Raw genomic sequence first — 18965 nt, 5'->3', positions numbered from 1 at the left:
TATTAAAATAAAAAGTACTTCCATAGAAGTCTAATTATTGTATGAACAAAAGTATCTTCAAAGTATATGTGAAATGCAGGTGTGGAATGAAAAATCTATTTTTTTTATTCAATCAGTCTTTGTATCTTTTTTATATAATAAAAATCAAGAAGTCTTTTTGATGTCTCTAGAGTAGAGATAAAGTTAACAAAACTATTTCTAAGTTTGTGAGATAAGTAGATCCATAATAAATATAGGATTATGGAGATCAGCGTTTTCCTTTGCATGGTCTGGACTTCTTATATACATTGAAAGGAAATGAAATAATTGTTCTGATTTGTCTGATGTTCTAGCATGATATGTTTTTGGATGTTTCAGATCCAGTTAAAGAATATGGCTGTGCCCCCTGGCCCATGGTTGAGAAGTTAATTAAAAAGTGTTTGAAAGAAAATCCTCAAGAAAGGCCTACTTCTGCCCAGGTACTCTTATAGTCAAAATTTATCAATATTTTATACAGAGCATCCAACCATGTATACACACATATGTAATCTTCTCACACACACACACACACACACATATTCAAATACATAAATAAACACACACATCTGACAAACAATCATAAAGCAAAACTTTGATATTTGCCCCACCCAAGGCACAAAATAAAGAGCATTGCCAACACCCTGGAAGCCCTCGTATGCTTCTTCCTGATTTAACACTCTCCTTTCCCTATAAATAGCTGTTTTGCTGACTTTTGAGACAATCCTTTTCTTTCCTTTATGTTTGCTACCTAGTTTAGTTTTCTTATATTTTTCTTTAATTTAAAATAGAATTTTTCATGCTGTGTTCTGAAATATTTTCAATTGTTCTCACAGCCTTATTTTGTAAGCTTTATGGAGATTGCTAAACATCACTGTTGGTTATTTTCACTGCTATTCCATTCCACTGTTTGAGCAAGAGTATATATATCTATGATAATATCTATGGGTATTGGTATTGCTTCCAGTTTTTTGCTATTATGAACATGGTTGTACCTGTCTCTTAGTGCAGAATGTATGAGAACTGCTTTGTGATATATACCTAGGAGTTGAATTGCAGAATTGTAGGTTATGTTTTCTGAAGAAGTTGTACTAGCACAACACTTTCATCATCTGTATGTTAGGGTGGCCATTTCTCTATAATATTCTCCCCAGATTTAGTACTGAGTTCTTAATTTTTCCAAATATGTTGTCTTGTGTATTGATTTACATTTTCCTAATTACTAATAAGGATGACCCCCTCTTTATATGTTCATTGGTTATATATATGTTTACTCCTCTAGAAAATGCCTGTTCATTACTTTGCCCATTTTCCTATTGGATTATTTGCATACAAATGAACCAAGGAAAAGAAAAAAGAGATACCAATCCTCTGTTGGTTATATATAGTGTGAATTTCTTTTCCCAATTTGTAGTTTGCCCTTTTATTTCCTGCTGGTGCCTTTTGATGAACAAAATATCGTAATTTTAATACAGATAACTTTAACAACCCTTTTTATGGTTATTACTTTTTTGGGGTCCTGTTTTAAAAAGTCCTTATCTCTCCTAGAATCACAAGAATATTTACCTATGGTTTTTCCAAATGGTTAAGTTTTGGTTTTGACATTTAAGTTCTTAACCCTTTAGGAATTGGTATTTTTATCTGAATCCAATTTCCTTTTTTCTATATGAATAACTAAATTTTCCAGCTTTATCTATTAAATAGTTTTTTCCTAATTTTTCTACTGATCTTCCCCACCTCCCCCATTTTCACTCTGTAATTTGTGAGATACACATCTACACATGTCTTCTCTTACATTGGTCAGCTTGTCTGTTCTTCTTCTAAAACTGTCCAGTCTTAATTCCTGTCAGTGTATAAGTCTCCTTTCCTTATTTTTCTCCTCTAGAAACGTGTTAGGTATTCTTGGGTTTAGTTTTTCCATATACATTTTAAAATCGCTTTGTCAACTTTTATGAAAAACCCTACTGTGATTTGGATTGGACTTGGGATGAATCTGCAGACAATTTGGGGAGGATTCTATCTTTGTGATATTAAGTCTTTCTCTTCTTGGATGTGGGTTACCTTCCTATTTATGTCTTCTTAAATGTCTTTCAATATAGTTTTATATTTTTGCATACAGATCTTTTGCATTTTTTCCCTCAACTTTCTTTCTGCAAATTGCTTTAAACCCAATTCCTGGCTTGAGGTGTTGTCGTTGTTGTTTGTTTGTTTGTTTGTTTAACTGCCCAGGCGATAGGAATCTAGTCTACAAATCTTGAGAACAAGACTGGGGATAACAATTTCTCGGGGTTCTTTTCCCTCCTCCCCCTTTGTCTATAAACACCATCTTTCCTTGTGCCAGTGAAAGTGGAAGCATGGAGTGGCTTTATTTCTAGTTCCCATTTACTCTGAATATGCCCTTTGGAGTCCCAGCTTTATTGGAACAGGCCTTTATTGAACTCCACTTTGGGCAGGCTCTAGATTTAAACTTCTTTCTTACTGGCCAACAAGAAAACCACACATCAGTTTTGCCTTCAGTAGACAAATGCCTTAAAGGAAATATCTGGCTTTAAGGTTCTGTTGACCTCTCTTTCACTGGATTCTGTCTTTTACTAATATTTTGGCCTAGTAAGTTCTTAAGATGTTGTCAGATCTTTAATTTTTTTAAGAGATTAAAAAATAATTTTCCTAGCATTTTAAGTTGCTTTTAGATGAGTGGCTTGCCCAACTAATGGTTCCATCTTTTCCACTGATAATAATCAGAAATAGATTGCTTGGGATACCTGGGTGGCTCGGTGGTTGAGTGTCTGCCTTCAGCTCAGGGTGTGGTCCCGGAGACCCAGGATCGAGTCTCACATCAGGCTCTCCTGGAAGAGCTTGCTTCTCCCTCTATATCTCTGACTCTCTCTCTATGTCTCTCATGAATAAATAAATAAATAAATAAATAATTTTAAGAAATACATTGCTTACTATGTTTTGCACTGAAACAGATTTTAATAGATCAGATCTCTATGTTGTGGACTCTTGATTTGGCATAACTCGTTGAAAAAAATTTGTTTAATTTTAAAATTTCTACTCAAAAATAGCTGAGTACATACACTGACTTTAACAAACATTATGTTATTATCTTGGCTACTTTCCTTGACCTCCCCCTTCCCCTAGCTTTACTGAGACATAATTGACATAAACATTGTATTGGTTTTTAGATGTACAACATGATGATTTAATGCATGTAAATATTATGAAATTATTACCACAGTATGTTTAGTTAACATCCATTACCTCACAAGTTACAATTTTTTTTCTTGTGATAAGAATTTTTAAGATCTACTCTCTTAGCAGCTTTCAAATATACCATTTGCTAACTTTAGTCACCATGCTATGTTACATTCCTGTCTTATAACTGGAATTTTGTACTTTTTGAACCCCTTCCCCCATTTTACCCACTCCCATGCTCTGCCTCTGGCAACCACCAGTCTGTTTTCTGTATCTAGAAGCTTGGTTGGTTTTATTTTATTTTATTTTATTGTTTTTCAGATTCCACATATAAGTAAAACTTCATATACAATATTATACTTTATATACAGTATATAAAACTCTAACATACAGCATTTGTCTTTCTCTGTCTGACATATTTCACTTTGCAGTATGCCCTAAAGGTCCATCTATACTGTTACAAATGGCAGGATTTCCTTCTTATTTATGGCTGAATAATATTCCATTGTGTATATATAGACATACATATATACATTTACATATATATATAATATTTTCTTTATTCATTCATCCATTGATGGATACTTACATTGTTTCTGGATCTTGGCTATTGTGAATAAGGCTGCAATGAACATGAGGATGTAGATATATTTTAAAGATAATGATCTCATTTCCTTTAGATATGTACCCAGAAGTAGAAGTTCCATGATAGTTCTATTTTTAAATTTTTTTTTTTTTAGGAATCTGCATACTGTTTTCCATAGTGGTTGCAGCAATTTATATTCCCACCGACAGTGCACAGATGTTCCTTTTTCTCCACATACTTGTCAGCACTTCTTATTTCTTATCTTTTTTATTTTAGCCATTCTGGCAGGTGTGAGGTGGTATCTTTTGGTGGTTTTGCTTTGTATTTCACTGATAATGAATGATGTTGAGCACATTTTCATGTACTGGTTGGCTCTTTGTATGTCCACTTGTTTTTGTGTTTTGGTTACCACTGGTGTTAATCACACAGACTTCCTGTATTTTTAAAAACAATTTCACAGTGTAATTTTCCATAGCTGAATTATTGTCTTACTCTTTCCTCCTTTTATTTTCACTGATACTTCACCTGTGTTTTATAGATGACATCACTACCTTGATTTTTTTTTTTTAGCATAGAACAGTATTTGACTTTGACATACCTACTTAACCTTTAAATACAGTATATATTAGGCAAGATAGGTAAACTTATCACCTTTGTCAGATGAGGCATAGAGAATAAGGAGCTTTCTGAGTCTTGTGGGTGGAAGGCAAGTGGCTGTGTCATGGCTTTAATTCCAGTTTCCTCAGTCCTGGTTCTGTTTCCTTATGGTGGTCCCCACCCCACCTCCCCTGTCTCTCTAGTTCTTTAGTTTCAAAGAGAAACATGAAAACAGTATCTAGAAGTGATTTGTGAATTTCATTACCAAAGATCAAAATTTCTTTTCCCCTCAATTGGCAGAAGATCTATTCCATTGGTGGCCTGTGTTTATCTGTAACATAATGTGGCTCTGCAGTGTAAAATTGAGTGAAGAATAACTCCTGACTCTGCTAAATTCCTGCTCAATTGGCACTTTTGAGATTTTCTTTCTTTTCAAGTTACAAAACATACCCTAAAGACAAATAGTGTATCTCATGCTTAGTCTAAAAATAAGTATTAATTTTAATGTAATTTTATCTGTAGTTTGGATTATTAATCTTGTTGCTTGGATTAGATACCAGTTTAAGAGATTTAGGTTTTTCTTGATACAGCTATAAGAGGTAGTTCTACATTTTGTACCATAATATGATCTTTCAAGAGGACATATATTAACTTGATGTGTACTGTTTTGTTATTTTAAAAACTTTCTCAGGTCTTTGACATTTTGAATTCAGCTGAGTTAATCTGTCTGATGAGACATATATCAATACCTAAAAACTTTAGTGTTGAATGCATGGTTGCTACAAATCATAACAGCAAGAATGCAAGCATCTGGCTGGGCTGTGGGCACCCGAACAAAGGACAGCTCTCATTTCTTGACTTAAGTACAGAAAAGCACACTTCTGAGGTAACTCCAAGCACCCTTTAAATTACAGCTACTTTGAAAAATTTATTTTGCTAATTATTTTAAAGCATGTTATTAGTTTAAAAAGTTACTTTGGCAGCAACATAGTATTATTTAGTTTTCTGGTAGAACAAGAGCATTTATATGAAATTAAATAGTCTGTGTTTTGTTTTAAAATCATAGTATATGTATGTCTTCCATCAGGATCTCTAGAAACAGAGTCTTAGACAGAATTACTTATACAAGTGATTTAAGGAGAGAGTAGCTTTTAAGGAAGTGAAGGAAGACAAAAAGAACAGGGGAAGAAAGTTCACAAAAATGTAGTTTCTGAGGAAATCTACCCTCAGTCTCTGGCCATGAGGAAATCTGAGATGTGAGTAGCAGCACAGATTGATCTCTCAAGGGAGCCAGTCTTTGGATTACACGTAGCAGTCTGCCAGAGGGTGGCTATGGCGTAACCTCTGAGCCATTCAGGCCAAGCAGACCCCACCAGCGGAGGGCGGTCTGTGGGGAGGGTGCAGCTCTGAGCTGTTAGCAGCCCATGCTTGGAGCAGTGGGGTGAGGTAGGGGAATGTGGGGAGGGGAGGGGGAAAGGGGGGAGGGGAGGGGGAAAGGGGGGAGGAGAGGGGGAGTGGGGGAAGGGGTGGGGTGGGTGTACCTGACTGGTAGGGCTTTACGAGATGGATTGATAAATTATATTAGCAAATACAAGATAAATTTCTAGACTTAAAAATTTAATATTTTGACTATTGCCTTGAAATAAATGTATGCCTAATCATTATTTAAGTTGAACAGTCCCCTCTTATTATTTTGATGGAATGAGAAATAATGATACTCAAAAGTAAATTTCGATTTTAATTCTAGTTTTCGATTCACTTTTGGTAGGCAAAATTGTCTGCCAGTTAACTCATTTATTGTTGAACGTTCAATAAAAATTGACATTGTTTTTAAAATTAAGAGCAATAGAATAAAACGAACTTCATGTATGGATCACCATATTTCCATTCTGTTCAATTTCTAGTCACTTAAGCTAGAATCAAATAAGTTCTTCAGCATTTGTTTTCTTTCCTTCTTTCTTCTTCTTTGTCTTCTTTTTTTTTTTTTTTTTTCTTTCAGGAAGTTACTGATAGTAGAATACTGTGCCTGGCTTTGGTGCATCTTCCTGTTGAAAAGGAAAGTTGGATTGTGTGTGGAACACAGTCTGGCATGCTCCTGGTCATCAATACCGAAGACGGGGCAAAGAGACATACCCTTGAAAAGATGACTGATTCTGTGACTTGCTTGTATTGCAATCCCTTTCCCAAGCAAAGGTGCCCTAGTGAATTTGACCTTTGGGAGAAAATTATATACCTTTTAGATGACTGAATTGTGTGGAAAACTGTTACTGCTTCAGGAAAAATGCTCATTTTTTAACATACTTCTATTTCTTTGCATATATTAAGGGTATTGTGGGAAGGCCACAAAAATATTCTAGGTTAAGCCGAGGCAGTTATTTAACAGATCAATCCTTTCTTCAGGTCTGCCAGCCCTACTGAGGGTATTACCTCAGCTCTAGTCCCTTTCTTTACCAGCCCTTTAGCTTACTTTTCTTTGTAGGGCCTCCTCAGGGACGACCTTTTCTTTATCCTTTTTCTGAATATGAACAGCCTGTTACATGCCAGTTTAAAACAGATCAATTTGGTAGATTTAACTACCAAATTGAGAAAATATCCAATAAGTGAATTCATAAATTATTAATAGGTGAAAATGACACACCATTATTAGTTGTGGGGGTCTCCTTCCAAAGGATTTTATCTAAATGGCAGGTGTGAGTAACAGGTTGGTTGCTGTAATACTTGAGGCAGGATGATTTCCAGGAGCCATTGAGATTATACTCCATGTATTTCTCTGGTTGAAGTCAATACTGGAAAATAAATATTAGAAATATTTAATAATAAATATTAGAAAAATATGAAACTCAAGTTTCGTGCAGCTGAAATAGGAAGTTCACTGGCAGTTTGGGAGTTGACGTTATTTGGATAGTGTCAGAGAAAAATTTTGTCATTAAATAGTCAAGGAAGGCTTTATTTAAGATTGTTGCGATAAAAGACACAAGTTGAACTCAACTCTGCTGAAACGAAAGGTGGGAGAGTTTTGAACACGAGGGTGAGCTACTGGAAAAGTACTGGAGGAGTTTGTGGGAGGGTCAGTGTGATAGGTCATCTGTATTTGCTAATTGCTGCTTATTGCAGTTAGGCTCCAACCTTCCCACAGAGACTGGAAGATAGGGCCCTGCCTTTCTTGATGCTTACATTTGAAAAGGAAGGCTCCTAGTTCCTTGAGAAAGACACACCTGGGCGGTAAAACTGACAAGAGGTCAGGAGGAGTTACAACTCAAATGCGCAGAAGAATTTACAAATGTTAAGTTTTCCAAAGTAAATGTTATAAGAAAGGGAGGTCAGGGGCCGTGTCTAAATCATAAAGAAGCTAGTCTAAAGGTTAGTCAACCTAGAAGGGAATGTTAGGGTCATCTTGGTCAATATCAGCATTCTTTTTGACAATTTTAACATTTTTGACATTTTTTTTTTAGCAAGCAAAGAAATTTTCTTCTGGTGGGGACTGCTGATGGCAATTTAGCAATTTTTGAAGATAAAACTGTTAAGGTAAATGTTGAATCCATTCTACATCAAAGATTTTTAAGTTCTTTGTATTATGTATGCTTATCCCTGCCCCTCTTCTCAATGATCATAAATCCTGCTTTTCATCTTTTTATTTTCATCAACTGTTGCATACAGTAGATCCTCTATAAATACTTGTTGACTGACTGTACATTTTATATGAACGAACTAAGGATAAGATGATGAATGAGATCTGATTTATGATGTTAGGAATGAAAGTAATTCTATTTTTATGTAAATGAAGTGATAATTCATTTATATAAATATAGTGTGGAAAAAACAAAACTTAAGTTTTAAATCTGGTTTGCCACCAACTTTTTCTTTAGTCTGGAAGAAGTCATTTAACTGTCTGTTCCTCAGATTCCTATTTGTCAATAAAAGATTTATTCTTCCCTCCATCCACTCATCTGTGGTTCCATCTGTTTATCCAACACCCTACCCATTTATACTCCTTGTTATCAAAGAGCTTATTGTCTAATGAGAGACAGACAAGTGGAGTATAATCCCTTGGTTATTTCCTGAACATTTTTTACATGGAGAGATAAAGAGATTGGTTATAAGGATAATGTTTTGCATACCACTTGAATTGAATCATGTTTTCATAAATCCTTTGAAAAATGTATCTTGAATTTTTATTTTAAGTCCTCTAGCCATTTATGATGGAAAAGTAGCTTTTAGAAAGCACAGCAAATTTTACAGCATTTCATTCTGCAGATACTCAGCTTATTGAATGTATTTCTCTTCTTGGCAAAGTGTAAAGGAGCCGCTCCTTTGAAGATACTAAATATAGGAAATGTCAGTACTCCACTGATGTGTTTGAGTGAATCCATGAATTCAACTGAAAAAAACATTATGTGGGGAGGATGTGGTACAAAACTTTTCTCATTTTCTGATGATTTCACCATTCAGAAACTCATTGAGACAAAGACAAATCAGCTGTAAGTTATTTCTATCTATATAATTAATTTACTGCTTTATTCATGTTTATTCTTTATAATCATATCAATAATGCTATTGCAATCCAAGCAAAAATCTTTTAAAATGCATAATTTGCTTTTCTATTAAAGACATCACCCAGCCCAATCATATTTGAGATAAAATATAAAAAGCCACAATAATCTTAGTAGTATTTACCAATCTAAATTTTTAACAGTTTCATTATCTCTTTATCAAATTAAACATAAATTTGAAAGGCAATATACTCAGCATTTTACTTCTCCTGTTGGTTTTACATATGTGTCTTGGATAACTTCCATTAAGTGTTGATTGTAAAAAGCATATGCTGCAGGAATAAAGTCATCTCTAGATTTGATGATTATATAGAGTCCTCTTTACAGTGAAGTTAGTGATACCACTTTCCAGTGAAAATAAAATAAACTATGAACCTTGTTCCAATTTGTTTCAAGTTTTAGAGTTGTATTTTAACCAGTTGGTTCTTACTTATTACATTCCTCAGGGAGAAGCAACATAGGATGGTAGATAATAGCATATATTGTAGTTCAAATATTGGCTTTGCCATGTATTGATTTTGTGAACTTGGGAAAGAACTTAAATATCCAGTCTTCTCTAACCTGAGAATTGTAATATATTCTATCTCAAAGAGATGTTTGGAAGACTAGACAAAAAATTAATATAAGGAGCTAACGTAATGCCCAGCACTTGGTAAGCTCTTAGTAAACATTAGTTATGATTATTATTAGCTTTGAGTCACAAATCCCTATCTCAGAGAATATCCTGCTTTCTCAGTATCCATTGAATTACCTAAGACTGAAATTCAGGAGTAATCCTTGACTACTTTGTCCTTTACTCTCTTTGCTACTTAACTCTCCTCCTAATTGACTCTCAAATTCTTGCATTTCTCACTTTTCCTACTGATGCTTCCATGGGCCAGGCTGTCTGTCACCCACCGTTGATGGCCATGTTAACCAGAGCCTCTTTCTAATCAGTTCTCAACTTCTGATTGGGCTCCCTTCAGTCCATTCTCAGTAGTATAGACAGAGGGTCTTTTCTAAAATGCAAATCAATCTGATGTCAGTCTCTTACTGAAAACCCTCAGTCACATCCCACTGCCCTTTAAGTGATGTTCAAATTTCTTAAGCGAGCCTACCAGGCGCTTGCTTCCCTCTCTAGATTAATATTTTGCAGCCTCCTTGCCCTCTGTGCTTTGGCCAAACTGAAATCATCTCCATTGTCAAAGACAACCTGCTCCACTTTTAACCAACCTAAAAAAGCCTGAAAATATTTAAAAAGAAGGCCCCACAGGTTTCTTTGCTTTTTTTTTTTTTAATTCCATACAGCATGTTATGAGATCATTGGTATTGATCCCCTAAAATTCCATGTAAAATTGGGAGTATAAGTGCTTTATCAGAAAGAATGCCTGTAAACATGAAGCACCCAAAGCTGTTCATCTCCCAAAAGAGGTTAGGACCCAGCTTCATAGACACATGGAAATATTTACTCGCTTCTCAAAAAGTGTCTCCTGTTGCCTTGGACTCTCCCTGGCTAAGCAGACACCACATTGCTAATTCGATGCTGCTTCATCCTCACTACCCTCCTTTTTGGACACACTGACAGAGGCATGATGAGTAGTGGAAGATGATGCGGTCTCTGGAGCCACAGGCCTCTGAAGACCTTTGTATAGTCCTGCTTCTGTAACATGCCAGTCATATGGCTTCAAGCAAGTTACTTAGCATTTGTTAAACATTCTGTAATTACAGACATTGGGACTTGTAATATTTTATAAGATTTTTTATTGAGGATCAAATAGAATAACACACCAAAATATTTTATAAATTCTGAAAGTCTATAGAATATTTGGGCTAGTTTGAACTGTCTTCTGTTAAATACAGCAGAACTCAGGAAGGAATTGCCTAAAATGTAGTGGCTCTTTGGCAACACATGTTCTTGCCTCCCTTGCCAGGACAAGAATAAGATGGAGAAAAAAAATCTTCCTGCCCTAAGACAAACTAAAGATTTTTTACACCCTGTGATATTTTCATGTCATTTATCTGATCGAATTGCAACTTTACCCATTTTTACTTTTTTCTTGGTTGTTCATTCCTTCTGTTGGTTCATTCTTCATCTATCCATCCTTCTGTGCATCCACCTGCTTTGTTAACCAGGCAGTTTTTTAGATGGATACTTACCCATTTCTCTACTATATGTATTTACTAGATAAATAGGTACTTGGTAACTCTTTACTGGATTGTAGTTGTATAGAAAACACATGGTCCTTGTCCTTAAGAAATCACATTTACAGTCTAGTGTCAGAGACACAGTAATTAATAAATACAATTTTATATTTAATAGGCTTATATATTACATCTGGTACCAGTGCAGGAGAACAAAAGGCTGGTGTATTTTGATAGGTCAGGGATGAATGCCAGAGATGTTGATATTTAAGTTAAGCCTCAAGGGCTGACTAGGAGTTTGCCATGAAGATAGGGCATATGGTAGCCAATCTGTTTGCAAGAAATGAAGCACAGTGGTGTTCTTTCTTTCCCTCTAGGTTTTCTTATGCAGCATTCAGTGATTCCAACATCATAGCAGTGGTGGTAGACACGGCTGTCTACGTCGCTAAGAAAAATAGCCCATTTGTGGAAGTACGGGATAAGAAAACTGAAAAACTCTGTGAACTAATAGACTGTGTGCACTTTTTAAAGTAAATATTTTTATTGTATTTTATTGTGGAAAGAACATAATGTGAGACTGACCCTCTCGACAAATTTTTAGTTATACAACATATTGTTGACTGTAGGTACAATGTCATTGGTTCTTTATGTTATGCTTGGAAGAGCTGTCTTTATACTTCAGATTTCACAGAGAAAGGAAATATGACTAATATTACTTTGTTTCTGCCTCTAATTAGAACACTAAACAAACAAAAACAAACTCAGAAACAAAATTGTTTGGGTACCTGTGTGGCTTAGTGGTTAAGTGTCTGCCTTTGGCTCAGGTCGTGGGATCAAGTCCTGCATTGGGCTCCCTATAGGGAGCCTGCTTCTCCCTCTGCCTATGTCTCTGCCTCTCTCTCTGTGTCTCTCATGAATAAATAAATAACATGTTTAAAAAATAAAAAAAAAATTGTTAATGCTTTTTAGCACCTTCCCTTGGTATCTACCAAATGTCATGTTGGGGGGAAAAGGGAACATAATAATTATGGTTTCTTCAAGGTATTACAAAGACTATCCTCTAATGAAAAAATAGTACATTATTGAAAGTGATCATACTGGATTCATTGCTGACTGTACATCTAGCTAGTAGTGTTACAATATCAAAAATTACTGCTTTTTAAAAAAATATGGTTATTTATTTGAGAGAGAGAGAGAGAGGAAATGAAGGGAGGGTAGTGGGAGAGAATCCTAAGCAGACTCCATGCAGATCACAGAGCCTGACTCAGAGCTCGATCTCATGACCCTGAGGTCATGACCCTGAAATCATGACCTTAGCTGAGACCAAGAGTTGGATGCTTAAACAGCTGAGGTATCCAGGCGCCCCTCAGAGTTTACTACTTGTAATTGTCCTACAGATTCAATGATACTTTGCTCTAAAGATAAAGTAAAAAAAAATTTTTTTTAAATGGGGGATAACCTACTACACTGACTAGTGCACTGACTGTCTTAGGATAAAGGGTCAAGACACCAGGCTGACAGGCAGTTCTTAGTCTGCTCCAGCATGTCAGACACAAATCTCAGACTTTAAATCAAACACATCTTTTGTGTGCTGCTGCTGGGAAACAGGACCACTGCCAACCTTATTTCTAGCCACTTTATAATTTTCTTTTGTTTTGTTTTAATGTGTAGATTTTTTTATACTCTGGAGAACATTTAGATTACACACTGTGTCTGTAAAATGAGACTTCAAAGTTTACTCTCCTAGAATCTTTTTGTTTTTCTCTGGATGGTAAGGAGATTTGTATTCTGAAGTGCTGAGAGTGCTGCCTAGTAAAGGCTCCCTTTCTTCCTGAAGTTCTAAAAGTATTAGGATTCTTTTATTTCTGGACACCTCATTTTTTTATGAATTATTCATTGGCTCAGGGAAGAGTTTAGTGGTTGGTATTGATATCTTTTACATATAAATGACTAAAATTTAATTTTCTTTGTAACTTTTAAACTTCATGGAAAGCTTTTGAAAATAACTTTTTCTATTTATATTGGGCAAATTTGTTTTTTTAACTGAATTACATAGGCTTATTATTTATAAAGATTATATCCATTTTATTTACTTCAGAATTTCTTGAAGTCAAGAGATATTGTGTTATCTTTGATAATTTGTTTCAAGTAGAAAAACTACTTCAACATTCTATATTTAGCAAAGCTAGTTTTGTAGAATTTTAATGATATATAATGTATACTGATATGTATTCATAATATAAAACACTATATAGTGTGTATATGTAGACACACATCTATTTTATCTCATAATTTTCGATAAAATTATTAATGCATACTTTATGGTTTTAGGGAGGAAATGGTAAAAGTAAATGCAGAGTCAAAACACAAGCTCTCTTACTCTGGAAGAGTGAAAACCCTCTGCCTCCAGAAGAACACTGCTCTCTGGATAGGAACTGGAGGAGGCCATATTTTACTCCTTGATCTCTCGACTCGTCGAATTATACGTATAATTCACAATTTTTGTGATTCTGTCAGAGTCATGATGACAGCACAATTAGGTACGTTTCTTTCCTTTAGATCTTTTCTCATATTGTTGAAATTATAAAAATATGCTTTTATTTTTAATTTTTCTCTCTTTTATTTTTAATTTCTCTCTTTCTAATGTCATTTGAAGTATCTTAGCAGGTTCCATAATGAAATAGGAATGGGATACATTTGGAATCAGGTCATTCAAACATGGAGGGAGTACATGCTCTCAGTCCCATTGAGAAGCAGATTATTGCAGCTGAGCACTAAATTTGCATCTTACTTTCTCTATACCTAAGGCAAAAAGAGGAAATAGATAATGTTGAATATTTAAAATTTAATCAAAGATATTAAAGCAAATATTTATTTTGATCCATTTAAGCTTCCCACCCTTATTAAATTTGGTTTTTCATTCTATAAGCAAATTTATATTCTTGTAACAATATATGCTGAACTCTACAATGTACAAGTATTCACAATGATGATTTATGCAAACTTTTATATCTTTTCTTGCTCTTACTTTTCTATTTAAATAGGAAGAAATCATAAGAGCACGTGAAATATATTTCCTACATAAATACATTCCATTGTCTTCTTAACTAATTTATTTGGCTTAGAGAATAGTATTAGCATATATACAAAGTTGATCATGAAAATAACATAAGGGAATTAAGTTCTGCAAAACTAGAGTTTATGTAACTTTAGCAAGTAAGTCATAATGTGTTTGAAAAGTGAAAAAAATAGTAAATTCCTTTTACAGGAATATATTAAGGAGTGACAGGTGTTTCTCCTTACTCTCACCCATTTTTTTTATTGGAGTTCAATTTGCCAACATATAGCGTAACACCCAGTGCTCCTCCCACCAAGTGCCCCCCTCAGTGCCCATCACCCAGTCACCCCAAACCCCCTGCCCACCTCCCTTTCCACTACTCCTTGTTCATTTCCCAGAGTTAGGAGTCTCTCATGTTTTGTCACCCTCACCGATATTTTCACTCATTTTCTCTCCTTTCCTTCTATTCCCTTTCATTAATTTTTATATTCCCCAAAAGAATGAGACCATATAATGTTTGTCCTTCTCCGACTGACTTACTTCACTCAGCATAATACCTTCCAGTTCCATTCATGTCAAAGCAAATTGTGGGTATTTGTCGTTTCTGATGGCTGAGTAATCACCCATTCTTTATGAATGGATATTGGAGTTGCACAAAGGTTAGATTAGATGCTGTGAGTGGTTGGTTCACTATCAGGATATATATCCACACACGCAGAGCAGTAGGTCTCTAGTGAGTTGTCTCTCTAGTTTTATTCTACCAAGGTTGTTCCAACCTCTAATTTAATTAGTATGTACTTCGGGACCCAAGTGGTTTTTCATTACTGACATTATGTGGGATTTCAGTGGGTTTAATTGATTTTTTAAAATAAAGATAAATTTAAACATAATCTACAAGTGCAGCAGCCTTCACCTGCCTTTGCAGCTTCTGTCAGTTTCCACATTACTCCCAGCGCTTTCTGATCTAGAATATTGCTAGTCCCTCTGACATACCATGCTTCATGCTGCCTCAAGGTTTTTCACGTGCTGTTTCATTCTTTGCTGATTTAACATAAGGTAATGTAGTTAAGTAAGACAAGAAGATAGACTAAGTTAACTCATTCTTTGAAACAGTAGTTCATGTATCAAAACCTCTGAGAAGTCAACACTGATGAGGTCAAACTTCCCTATTTGGGGCTCTTATTACATCTCTCTTGCGTAGCATTGATCCTAGTCATGGATTTTTTTCATTAATGTCAATCTCCTCACTAGAATATAAACTGCATGTGCGTAAGTCTGCATGTGTTTGTTGACCCTTTCATTGCTAGGGCCTATCTAGGGCATCCTCTATAGAAAGCTTTTGGCAGGGATCCCTGGGTGGCGCAGTGGTTTGGCGCCTGCCTTTGGCCCAGGGTGTGATCCTGGAGACCTGGGATCAAATCCCTCGTCGGGCTCCCAGTGCATGGAGCCTGCTTATGTCTCTGCCTCTCTCTCTCTCTGTGTGTGTGACTATCATAAGTAAATAAAAAAAAATTTAAAAAGAAAAAGAAAACTTTTGGCAAATGTTTGTTGAATAAATTAGTGAATGAGTTGAGAAGAAAGTATGGTTCTGTGACAGACTATCAGTATATACATCCATGCAGTTTTTATCCAAATGGTTCACATTTGACTAGTGCCAAAGCACCTTCATGCATATGATCTCATTTAATATTATAACTTTCTGTGTATAAATATTAAACCCATTTCTTACAGGTTAAATTGTTTTATCAGATTAACATAATTAATAGAGATTATAGCAAGGAGTAGATCACAAATTTTCTAACATTAAATAATTGCTGGTCTTGGAGAGTTTTTATTCAATGTAATTGAAGTATCTCCTAAAAAGTAGAATTATAAAGTAAGTCCCATGGACTTTTTAAAGTCCAACTTATTATGTTGTTTTAACAAAAGACTCATGTTTTTTTTTTTTAAAGGAAGCCTTAAAAATGTCATGCTGGTTTTGGGGTATATCCGGAAAAATACTGAAGGTACACAACCCCAGAAAGGTAATGTTTAATAAGATACTGTATTCTAAACACAGTACAATGACATTGATGATTATAACACGTTATATGTTTTATACATTTATAATAAATATAACATATGCTATAATACTTCAAGAAGTTTTAATTGGTAGCTTCTTTATAGTGTAAATAATTTAAACATAAATCTTCAAAACTAAGCTTCAGTGATTTAGCAGTGTTGTTTATTTTTTGAAATGAAGTGGAAGTATCAATCACTATAAAATGAGAACTAGCCCAAAGTTAAGCTAAATGTGGATATTTTTTCCTTACAACTTACCAATATCCATATGAGGTCTGATTTTGAACAGGATTTTATAAAATGATTTCTTTTAGAAAATGAAATATTAGGTTATTAAAGGTCTATACTCTTTTTGAAATGTAGTAGTTTCTGTATATATTTCTTAAAATATATTTTAAATATTTTCTAGATGGAGTTTCATATAAATGACAGTAATTTAGCATGTTATTTTTAGCTGTACTTATGTATATGTTTGTAAAAGACAAATATAAATGAACAAAATTGAAATAAAATAAAAATGTCTTATGCCGAATCTTTGAAACATGGTTTCATTATTTTGTTTTGTAGAGATACAATCTTGTTTGTCTGTTTGGGACATCAATCTTCCACATGAAGTGCAAAATTTAGAAAAACATATTGAAGTGAGAAAAGAATTAGCTGAAAAAATGAGAAGAATATCAGTTGAATAAGAGAGATATTGAAGATCTTCATCTTTGGATGGGAAAATTATTCTATTGTAAATATTTCTTTAAAAATGTTTACATATGTAAAGGGTACTTCCACTTTTTGAAATAGCTTGTGTATATGAAGGAATGTTTATATATTTTATTTTAAATATAAATATGTGTAAAATAATTATCAGTGGAAATATGTTTTAAAGAACTATTTAAAACATAACATTTTATTTCCTATGCATCCTAATTAATTTTTTGGATTAAGTAATGAAAGGAAATCTAAAAAATACATAATTGCAGGACTCATACTAAAATTTACAAAGTGATTAATTTTGTTGTTAAAGGAAGGTAAGCATTATTTAAAATTCTGCAGTTAAACAAAAATGTTGTTTGATTACTTTCTACATATTTTGAAAAGTAGAATAAACATATTAGGACTGTTTGATGTGTAATACATTCCTTCTTAGATTACTTTTAAATGCAACTATCATATATGCTTGTAAACAGTCAATGAATTATCACTAATAAAGCCCATCATTGGGATGTGCATTCTCTTTGTTGCTGATTCAAACAATGCATCTATTGCAGCTTCCTTCAATCTAAAAGAAAATGTCATGAAAAGTGCTAATGAGAAAATGAAATATATTTTTCTCATATCCAGAAAAGACACAGTTACTTTCTCTTTTCCTGTTTTACAGTTCTATCTTTGAATGTGGATACCCTGAAATTTGTATAATTGGTGTAGATACAATGTTCAGTCTTGAAGTGATATTTTTAATGTTTAATTTGGATTTTCAGTGTTAAACTAGATAGCTGGTTACTTGTTCCTAATCTCTGCTCTGATGCTTCTACCTATGTTCTTCCTAAATTTATGACTCTGCAAATCCTGCATCACTCAGGAAAAAAAACAAAACAAAACAAAACAAAAAACATTTCCAGAATTACAGAATTCCACAACTCCCATCAAGACTATGCATGCAAGTTTGTAACACTTTAGTTTGATGAGGAAGAGAGGAGCTTCAGGCTATGATGGGTAAAAATACTTGCTAACCTAGTCTCCTGAGTTATACCTAAATTGTTTAAATATCTGGCCACAGTACGAATATCAGGGCCAAGTATCTACAGAACAAATTGAGTGTCATTTCTGTTTTAAGGAAAAACATTTCTAGTAAATCAATTGGCCCTGGCCAATATTCATGATTTCAAACAATTTCCTATGATAGGATAACTAGTCCATTTAATATTCTCAGAACTGACTGATGTTGTATTATTGGATGATTTTAAAAATAATGAAGGAATTTGTTCCTATGATATTTCTCACTTTCTTTGTATTTATTGCAATTTTTTACAAAGATAATTATGAAGAAATATGTAAATGAAAATCATATTTAAATGGAACAATAAACATTTTTAAAGCATGTTTAAGAATTTTAAAACTTTGTGATAATGTTTTATTTTTCATATAAAGGTCTATATTCTGCTTAATATGAAATTTTATATGAATACATGTATGGGTATATAGAAAATGCTAACTAAAGTTTTCTCCTGAGGATTTATCCAGTTTTCTATAGTACACATAGTTTCCAGGATCCCAGGATAAAACCTGACAGGCCTGATATGTTTCATTTTTTAAGTTCTCATAAAAATTAAGTAGGATTGTTCAGTTTTGAGTGTTGAAAAAAGAATGACTTTAGAGCAATTAATAAAAAAAATGACAGTCATTTTAAGTTTTGCCTGGTTAAAACCCCCAAACAAGCTACTAATCATTATAAAAGCATAAGAGTTTATCTTCATAGAAAATATTTTGAGAGGAATTTTAAACGTAAAAAGAGAGCCCCTCAAATATAATTTTGGCAAGCACTATGGATTATGTGTGAACTATTTTAAGTAAAATTCATCTTATTTTTCATCAAGATTGTGATATAAATTTATGAAACACAGCAAAAAGTAGTCAAACATTTTTTTGAGAATTTTCCTAAATTGAAAATACCAAAAGTAGGTATGTCTAAAACCCTTGGGACTTTGCATCTTTATGTAATCTATCACTATAGATAGCTTAACACCTAGCAATACTTTTATGTTTCATGGACACTCATCAGCAATATAAG

The 18965-nt window shown here is 33.9% G+C and overlaps 1 protein-coding gene across 1 annotated transcript in view; it reads left to right on the top strand.

The window, feature by feature from the left end:
* Window positions 1-18293, top strand: part of LRRK2 (leucine rich repeat kinase 2) — a 139153-nt gene extending 120860 nt beyond the window's left edge. Inside the window, exons 43-51 of the mRNA XM_072798341.1 lie at window positions 358-458; window positions 5085-5279; window positions 6393-6586; window positions 7846-7918; window positions 8687-8871; window positions 11442-11594; window positions 13396-13604; window positions 16075-16146; window positions 16751-18293. Of these exons, the coding sequence (XP_072654442.1) occupies window positions 358-458; window positions 5085-5279; window positions 6393-6586; window positions 7846-7918; window positions 8687-8871; window positions 11442-11594; window positions 13396-13604; window positions 16075-16146; window positions 16751-16872 (1304 nt within the window). The 3' untranslated portion in view covers window positions 16873-18293. The remainder of the gene's footprint in view (window positions 1-357; window positions 459-5084; window positions 5280-6392; window positions 6587-7845; window positions 7919-8686; window positions 8872-11441; window positions 11595-13395; window positions 13605-16074; window positions 16147-16750) is intronic.
* Window positions 18294-18965: the final 672 nt, after the last annotated feature.

This window comes from Canis lupus, chromosome 25 (genome assembly GCF_048164855.1).
Source record: "Canis lupus baileyi chromosome 25, mCanLup2.hap1, whole genome shotgun sequence".
In the NCBI taxonomy this organism is placed as follows: Eukaryota; Metazoa; Chordata; class Mammalia; order Carnivora; family Canidae; genus Canis; species Canis lupus.
The sequence above is the reverse complement of the archived record's forward strand: the minus strand, read 5'-3'. Positions and strand labels throughout refer to the sequence as shown.